This window comes from Hylobates moloch, unplaced genomic scaffold, assembly GCF_009828535.3.
Source record: "Hylobates moloch isolate HMO894 unplaced genomic scaffold, HMol_V3 SCAFFOLD_19, whole genome shotgun sequence".
In the NCBI taxonomy this organism is placed as follows: Eukaryota; Metazoa; Chordata; class Mammalia; order Primates; family Hylobatidae; genus Hylobates; species Hylobates moloch.
This window is the reverse complement of record NW_026652294.1, coordinates 36,040,811-36,050,039: the sequence shown is the minus strand read 5'-3', so window position 1 is coordinate 36,050,039 and position 9,229 is coordinate 36,040,811. Positions and strand designations below refer to the sequence as shown.

Genomic DNA, 9,229 nt, shown 5'->3' with positions numbered 1-9,229 from the left:
CAGGCCAGGCGGGCTCGGGGTTTTCCGCCTCCGACGTGTTTCCGGCCTTAAAGGCATTCCGCCCTTCCCTTTAAGACGCACCGCCCCCCTCTCAGTCACTCCCAAGATGGCGGACCTACTGGGCTCCATCCTGAGCTCCATGGAGAAGCCACCCAGCCTCGGTGACCAGGAGACTCGGCGCAAGGCCCGAGGTGAGGATCCCAAATTCACAACCGCCTTCCTTCGCCCGGTTCTCGGGACCGCACTTTTCCCTCTTTGGACGATGCCGCCTCCTCAACCTTGAAAGACCCCTCACAGGCCCCTTCCGAGACCCTCAGAGTCCCTAAAAGGGCTGCTGACACGCCCGTTGTTCTTAGCGCACAGTGATTGGCTATCTGAAAGATAGCGCCAGCCTCCTGCTGCTTCTCCCGACCCTGGCCTTCCGCAGTCCTTGTTTCCCATTAGCCGGTCGGCCCGCCTGTCCGCTGCTGACCTGGTCTGATTGGTAGGGTTCCTCCAACCTGCCGCATTACTGCCCCGCCCACCTTTAGCTCTATTTCGATTGGATTTAGGACACGCCCATCTACTGTGCCTTCATCTCTATTGGCTGTCTCAACTTAAAAGCTCTGCCTCCTCAGGCCTGTTCGACCTTCCTTCTGAACCACCCCAGCCTCAGAACTCCCATTGGTTGCTGGGTCCTCTGTGTGTTCCTGCCCCTCCTGCTTGATTTAACCCAGTCCCTTCTGTCTCCCTCCGACAACCTTTTTCCCATCTGTAGCCTTAAATTCCCGAGCTGCCCGGGCGGATCGTAGTGTTGATTGGAGGGATGAGAATACCCGCCGGGTCCGATTGGCCACTGTCTCCGCCTGCGTTCTCGGAGTAGCTTCCCTGCGGGTGGGCTGGAGTTCGGCAGCCTGCATAGGGCGCGACCCAGCAGGGCGGTGGGAGCCTCCCCGGGGCTGCTCGTGTTGCGGCTTGGGATGATCCCAAACCTGCGGACCTTGACCACGGACGAGCCCTGTCCCGGCTCCCCACGTGCCCCAGGGGGACCAGGGCAGGCAGGACGCCTTCCAAGTATTCAAGGGCCGCTGGATGCCTACGCTTCGTCCCCTTATTTCCTGAACAACCGTTAGGGGCCAGGGGTACCCCTCAGGGAGGCCACAGTCCTGGGCTGGGGCGCTCATTGATGCAGTGATCACACGGAAGTTTAATAACCAACTTGATAAGTGCTCTGAGAGAAAAATAACTGTGAGAGCGGCCACCTGAGGTTCTCCCCCAATCTGCAGTGAGCCGAGATCAGAACAGGTAATTCCGTAAATGAGAGAGAGAAGCAAAGCGTTACAGGCAGAAGAGTCTATTTGAAATCTCTGAGGAAGGAGGAAGCATGATGGGATGGGGAACTGGAATTCTTTAATGCTCCGATGACTGTCTAAGTGGGGGATCACCCGGCATTGACAGACTAGGAAACTTAAGTGAGTCACTCGCCTGAGGTCACATGGTTAGTTTGGTAAGTGGCAGAGTTTCAAACCCAGGTATGACTGGGCTCGAAGCCTATGTTCTTGACCATAATCTTGTGCCACTTCTCTAGATGCAGAGAAGACTCAAAAACCAGTTAAAGAACAGTCAGTGGGGCCCGGCCTTGTAGCTCACACCTGTAATACCACCACTTGGGAGGCCGCGGCGGACGGATCGCTTGAGCCCAGGAGTTCAAGACCAGTCTGGGCAACATGGAGAAACTCCGTCTCTACAACAAATACAAAAATTGGCTGGGCGCTGTGGCTCACGCCTATAATCCCAAAACTTTGGGAGGCCAAGGCAGGCAGATCACGAGGTCAAGAGATCGAGACCATCCTGGCCAACATGGTGAAACCCCGTCTCTACTAAAAATAGGAAAATCAGCTGGGCGAGGTGGCGCGCGCCTGTAATCCCAGCTACTCAGGAGGCTGAGGCAGGAGAATGGGTTGAATTGGGCGGCGGAGGTTGCAGTGAGCCGAGGTCGCGCCACTGCGCTCCAGCCTGGCGACAGAGCGAGACTCCGTCTCATAAATAAATACATGTTAGCTGGGCTTGGTGGCGCGCTCCTGTGGTCCTAATTCTCGGGAGGCTGAGGTGGGAGAATCGCTTGAGCCTGGGAGGTTGAAGCTGCAGTGAGAGGTGATTGCACCACTGCACTCCAGTTTGGGCGATGAAGTTGAGTCTCTGTTTCCAACAACAGAAAATGAAATGCGCTGATGGTCAGTGAGGACAGAGGGATGAGAGCTCCTAGGCTGTCAGGCCCTGGGGCTCCAGAGGATAACTGAACAGTAGATGAACAGGGTCCCTGCCCTCCAGGAGTTCATACTATGCTGAAGGAGACAAAAAAAGTTATGATATGTTAGTTCTCTGTCTATGCTATGCTGGGTGTCTGAGCCAAAGGAGCTTGGAGCCCAGGGGAAGAAGTTACTCTGACTCACGGTAGATCTCCATGTTTGCAAGAGATGGAAAAGCATTCCAAGCAGAGGAACAACGTGTGCAAAGGCATGGAGTTATTTGAAAAATGGGGAGAGGGCTCATGCCTATAATCCCAGCACTTTCGGAGGCTGAGGTGGGCAGATCACTTGAGGTCAGGAGTTCAAGACCAGCCTGGCCAACATGGTGAAACATCGTCTCTACGAAAAATACAAAAAAATGGGCGGGCGTGGTGGCTCACGCCTGTAATCCCAACACTTTGGGAGGCTGAGGCGGGCGGACCACCTGAGGTCGGGAGTTCGAGACCAGCTTGACCAACATGGAGAAGAAAGCCCATCTCTACTAAAAATAAAAAATTAGCCAGGTGTGGTGGCACATGCCTGTGATCCCAGCTACTCGGGAGGCTGAGGCAGGAGAATCACTTGAACCCGGGAGGCAGAGGTTGCAGTGAGCCAAGATTGTGCCATTGCACTCCAGCCTAGGCAAAGAGAGCGAAACTCCATCTCAAAAAAAGAAAAAGAGGCCGGGCACGGTGGCTCACGCTTGTAATCCCAGCACTTTGGGAGGCCGAGGCGGGCGGATCACGAGGTCAGGAGATCGAGGCCGCGGTGAAACCCCGTCTCTACTAAAAATACAAAAAAAGGCCGGGCGCGGTGGCTCACGCTTGTAATCCCAGCACTTTGGGAGGCCGAGGCGGGCGGATCACGAGGTCAGGAGATCGAGACCACGGTGAAACCCCGTCTCTACTAAAAATACAAAAAATTAGCCGGGCGTGGTGGCGGGCGCCTGTAGTCCCAGCTACTGGGAGAGGCTGAGGCAGGAGAATGGCATGAACCCGGGAGGCGGAGCTTGCAGTGAGCCGAGATTGCGCCACTGCACTCCAGTCTGGGCGACAGAGCAAGACGCCGTCTCAAAAAAAAAAAAAAAATTAGCCGGGTGTGGTGGTTCACACCTGTAATCCCAGCTACTCAGGAGGCTGAGGCATGAGAATCACTGGAACCTGGGAGACAGAGGTTGCAGTGAGCCGAGATCGCGCCACTGCACTCCAGCCTGGGCACAGAGCGAGACTCTGTCTCGAAATAAATAAACAAATAAATAAATGATGGGGAGAGGTTCAGTGCAGCTGGAGAGGATTCAGATCCTGGGGAAGAAGGAGGCCTTAAAGATGTAAAGGATTTGGCCGAGCGCGGTGGCTCATGCCTGTAATCCCAGCACTCTGGGAGGCCGAGGCGGGTGGATCCCGAGGTCAGGAGATCGAGACCATCCTGGCTAACACGGAGAAACCCTGTCTCCACTAAAAATACAAAAAATTCTCCGGGCATGGTGGCGGGCGCCTGTAGTCCCAGCTACTCCGGAGGCTGAGGCAGGAGAATGGCGTGAGCCCAGGAGGTGGAGCTTACAGTGAGCGGAGATTGCGCCACCGCACTCCAGCCTGGGTGACAGAGCGAGACTCCGTCTCAAAAAAAAAAAAAGATATAAAGGATTTGAAATGGCAAGAGAAAAAAATTTCAGGCTGAGGAGCAGGAATAGGAAGAAGCATGCACCCAAATCTCTAGAGGTAGTAAAATCACATCGTGGGGAAGACAGGCAAGCGTGGAGGGCCCGGGTTAGAAATTCTTCCTCCTCCTCCAGAGGCAGAGGGGATCTGGCGCAGAGGCAGGATCTAAGGAAAAGGAAGAAGGTTAAATAAGACCCTTAGCCAGGTGAGGGGACTCACAGCTGAAATCCCAGCACTTTGGGAGTCTGGTCTTGAACTCCCAGCCTCAAGTGATCCTCCCACCTCGGCCTCTCAAATTGCTTGAGAAGCTTGAGCCTCTGCACCCAGACCTAGCTAATTTTTTTTTTTTTTAAGTTTTCTGTAAAGATGGGGTCTCAGGCATCTTCAGGCAAGAGGCAGGCAGATATCTTGAGCCCAAGAGTTCAGAAAACAAAGACCCTCCACAGCTAACCTTGGACACCTACACTCCCAAAGGAGAAGGGTGTCAGATTATCTATTTCGGCTTCATCCTGTCTATAAGCGGAAAGTGGGGGATTTTACAAAATATAGGAAGTTAAATAATTTCCCCTTTTCAGCTGCGCGCGGTGGCTCAAGCCTGTAATCCTGGCACTTTGGGAGGCCGAGGCGGGTGGATCACAAGGTCAGGAGTTCGAGACCAGCCTGGCCAATATGGTGAAACCCAATCTCTACTAAAAATACAAAAATTAGCTGGGCCTGGTGGCGCGTGCCTGTAGTCCCAGCTACTCGGGAGGCTGAGGCAGAAGAATCGCTTGAACCCAGGAGGCAGAGATTGCAGTGAGCCAAGATTGTGCCACTGCACTCCAGCCTGGGCGACAAAGTGAGATTCCGTCTCAAAAAAAAAAAAAAAAATTCCCCTTTCCTGTGTAAACAAAGAGATGATAGACTCTTTGAGGCCAGGGTCTTAGTCTGTTTTCCTCACCTTCCCAGATGCATTATGGTTTGTTTTTGTTTTTGTTTTTGTTTTTGTTTTTGACAGGGTCTTGCTCTGTCACCTAGACCTCTTAGGCTCAAGTTATCTTCCTACCTCAGCCTCCCGAGTAGCTGGGACTACAGGCATGCATCACCATGCCTGACTAATTATTTTTTGTACAGACAGGGTCTCACTATATTGCCCACACTGGTCTCGAACTCCTGGCCTCAAGCAGCCCTCCCATCTTGGCCTTCCAAAGTGCTGGGATTACACACGTAAGCCACCATGCTCAGCCCAAACATTTATTTAATGCCCACAATGTACAAAGAACTAACTATACTCCAGGCATGGTGGCTCACACCTATAATCCCAGCACTTTGGAAGGTCAAGGTGGGAGGATTGCTTGAGGCCAACTGGAGACCAGGATGGGCAACAAACTGAGACCCCATCTTAACAGAAAACTTAAAAAAAAAAAAAAATTAGCCAAGGCTGGGTGCAGAGGCTCAAGCCTCTCAAACAATTTGAGAGGCCCAGGTGGGAGGGTTATTTGAAGCCGAGTTCGAGACCAGCCTGGGCCCATACTTATAATCCTAGCACTTTGGGAGGCTGAGGCGGGCGGATCATGAGGTCAGGAGTTCGAGACCAACTTGACCAACATAGTGAAACCCCGTCTCTACTAAAAATACAAAAATTAGCTGGGTATGGTGCCACATGCCTGTAGTCCCAGCTACTCAGGAGGCTGAGGCGGGATAATCTCTTGAACCCGGAAGGCGGAGGTTGCAGTAAACCAAGACCACGCCATTGCACTCCAGCCTGGGTGACAGAGTGAGACTCCGTCTCAAAAAAAAATAAAAATAAAAATAAAATAACATCCTGGGCAACATAGACCTCATCTCACAAATACTTTTAATTATTTTTTAAAAAGTAGCTGAGCATGGTGGCACACATCTGTGGTCCCAGCTACTTGAGAAGCTAAGGTAGGAGGATCCCTTGAGCCAGGGAGGTCAAGGCTGCAGTGAGCTGTGATTGTGCCACTGCACTCCAGCCTAGGCAATAAAGTGATATCCTGTCCCAAAAATAAATAAATAGGCCGGGCGCGGTGGCTCATGCCTATAATTCCAGCACTTTGGGAGGGTGAGGCGGGCAGATAACTTGAGCTCAGGAGTTCAAGACTAGCCTGGCCAACATGGTGAAACCCCATCTCTACTAAAAATACAAAAATTAGCTGGGTGTGATGGCGCATGCCTGTAATCCCAGCTACTTGGGAGGCTGAGGCAGGAGAATTGCTTGAACCCGGGAGATGGAGTTTACAGTGAGCTGAGATCATGCCACTGCACTCCAGCCTGGGTGACAGAGCGAGACTCCGTCTCAAAAATAAATAAATAAATAAATAGATAGATGTTTGTTAATTGGTTTCCCCAGTGGAGCTGGAAAAGGGGGTTAAGCCCTTTTCTGATCTTTGTCACTCCCACTAAACTGCGAGCTCTTGAAGGGCCACATTGTGTCTTAATCATCTCAGTACTTCAGGGTCCCACCTGGTGCCAGATACAGTAGTCCCTGCTTCTCCCTTATCCAAGGTTTTGCTTGCCAAGGTTTTAGTTAGCTGCAGTCCAGAACTGTTATATACAATGAGATATTTTGAGAGAGAGAGCACAGCCACAAACTTTTATTTTAGTACGTTGTTATAATTGTTCTATTGTATTATTGTTATTCTTAAGCTCTTTTTTTTTTTTTTTTTGAGACGGAGTCTTGCTCTGTCGCCCAGGCTGGAGTGCAGTGGCACCATCTCTACCCACTACAAGCTCCACCTCCTAGGTTCACGCCATTCTCCTGCCTCAGCCTCCCGAGTAGCTGGGACTACAGGCACCCACCACCATGCCCGGCTAATTTTTTGTATTTTTTTTTTTTAGTAGAGACACGGTTTCACCATGTTAGCCAGGATGGTCTCGATCTCCTGACCTCGTGATCCACCTGCCTCGGCGTCCCAAAGTGCTGGGATTACAGGCGTGAGCCACCGCGCCCGGCCATCTCTTTTTTTTTTTTTTTTGAGACAGAGTTCACTCTTGTTGCCCAGGCTGGAGTGCAATGGCGCGATCTCAGCTTACTGCCACCTCTGCCTCCCATGTTCAAGCGATTCTCCTGCCTCAGCCTCCCCAGTAGCTGGAATTACAGGCGCCCACCCCACACCCGGCTAATTTTTGTATCTTTAGTAGAGATGGGGTTTCACCATGTTGACCAGGCTGGTCTCGAACTCCTGACCCCAGGTGATCCGTCTGCCTCGGCCTCCCAAAGTGCTGGGATATAGGCGTGAGCCACCATGCCTGGCCTATTATTCTTAATCTCTTACTGTGCCTAATTTATAAATTAAACTTTATCATAGGCATGTATGTATAGAAAAAGACATAGTATATATAGGGGTCAGTACTATCCACAATTTCAGGCATCCACTGAGGGTCTTGGAATGAACCCCCGTGGATAAGGGGGACTATTAGATAGAATAAACATCAATAAATGCTTGATGAATAAACGCTAATCCTACCTTCCCAGCCTGACACCTCCCAGTGGATACCACACTTCACTTTGAAGCCTTAGAAACCTTTCCCACCCATGCTTCCAGCCCTGGCTTCATGCTGCCATTTCTCACCCCCAGAACAGGCCGCCCGCCTGAAGAAACTACAAGAGCAAGAGAAACAACAGAAAGTGGAGTTTCGTAAAAGGGTGAGAACAACTGGAGTGATCAAAGGCAGACTCAGGAAGGGCTTCTAATAAGTTAAAATTGGAAGGTTGAGGACTCAGTTTTGCTGAAAATGTCTTGAGAGAGGTGACGCCTGGAAGCCAGTGGCATGGAGGCTGGGGAGGGTGCTGGGGAGGCATAGAAGGGCCGCGGGCTCAGCTGGGGAGAAGGGTACTTGGGTGGAGCCATTGTCTCATATCTGCTTCCTTTCTCCTCTCCCAAGATGGAGAAGGAGGTGTCAGATTTCATTCAAGACAGTGGGCAGATCAAGAAAAAGTTTCAGCCAATGAACAAGATCGAGAGGAGCATACTGTGAGTGTCTCTGGGCTGGGGGAGGAAGGAAATGGGTGGCTAGCGGGGCATGAAAGGGCCAGCAGGGAGCTCCTCCAGAGGAGGGCACCAGGCCCACTCCTGGCTCAAGATACTCTTTCCCTTCTGCCATCCCATCCCAGACACGATGTGGTGGAAGTGGCTGGCCTGACATCCTTCTCCTTTGGGGAAGATGATGACTGTCGCTATGTTATGATCTTCAAAAAGGTAAAAGGCCTGAATTCCTCATTCTCTCCTCTCCCCTTTGTAGCCTTATCCCCCGTCCCCGACCAAGGAATGAAATGAAACATTTGTGTGGACTCTGACCCCGTCATTCTGCTCTTCTCCAGGAGTTTGCACCCTCAGATGAAGAGCTAGACTCCTACCGTCGTGGAGAGGAATGGGACCCCCAGAAGGCTGAGGAGAAGCGGAAGCTGAAGGTGAGCTATGCTTGGCAGCCCTTGGGGCCCAAAAGCCCACCACCTGGGAGGGGTGGGGGTTTGGGCTGGGGCCCTGAGCACCAGTGCCCCCACTTTCAACCCTAGGAGCTGGCCCAGAGGCAAGAGGAGGAGGCAGCCCAGCAGGGGCCTGTGGTGGTGAGCCCTGCCAGCGACTACAAGGACAAGTACAGCCACCTCATCGGCAAGGGAGCAGCCAAAGACGCAGCCCACATGCTACAGGCCAATAAGACCTACGGCTGTGGTGAGGCCACAGTGCGGCTGGGGGTGGCTGGGAGAGGAGCATAGGATGTGGCGGGAGGGCAGTGGAGGCTGAGGTACGGATTTCTAGGCCCTCCCTACCCTCCTCTCTGCCCCTAGTGCCTGTGGCCAATAAGAGGGACACACGCTCCATTGAAGAGGCTATGAATGAGATCAGAGCCAAGAAGCGTCTGCGGCAGAGTGGGGAAGAGTTGCCACCAACCTCCTAGGCGCCCCGCCCAGCTCCCTTTGACCCCTGGGGCAGGGCAGGGGGCAGGGAGGGACAAGGCTGCTGCTATTAGAACCCATCCTGGAGCCCCACCTCTGAACCGCCTCTGAACCGCCTCCTACCAGCTGTCCCTCAGGCTGGGGGAAAACAGGTGTTTGATTTGTCACTGTTGGAGCTTGGATATGTGTGTGGTATGTGTGTGTTTGTGTGAGAGTGTGAATGCACAGGTGGGTATTTAATCTGTATTATTCTCCGTTCTTGGAATTTTCTTCCCCATGGGGCTGGGGTACTTTACATTCAATAAATACTGTTTAACCCAATGTCCTGGTTTGTTTATACACAGAAATGTGGGTCCTGCAACCACTGGTAGAGAAGAAGGGGAATAATTTTCAGTTGAACAGCA

At 52.2% G+C, this 9,229-nt stretch overlaps 1 protein-coding gene across 1 annotated transcript; it reads left to right on the top strand.

The window, feature by feature from the left end:
• The first annotated feature begins 43 nt into the window (after positions 1-43).
• SPAG7 (sperm associated antigen 7) lies at positions 44-9,197 on the top strand. The gene is made up of 7 exons (XM_032137893.2): positions 44-191; positions 7,507-7,574; positions 7,814-7,902; positions 8,043-8,127; positions 8,250-8,339; positions 8,445-8,601; positions 8,718-9,197. The coding sequence occupies exons 1-7, from the start codon at positions 107-109 to the stop codon at positions 8,825-8,827; spliced, it is 684 nt and encodes a 227-aa protein (XP_031993784.1). The 5' UTR covers positions 44-106; the 3' UTR covers positions 8,828-9,197.
• The last annotated feature ends 32 nt before the right edge of the window (positions 9,198-9,229 follow it).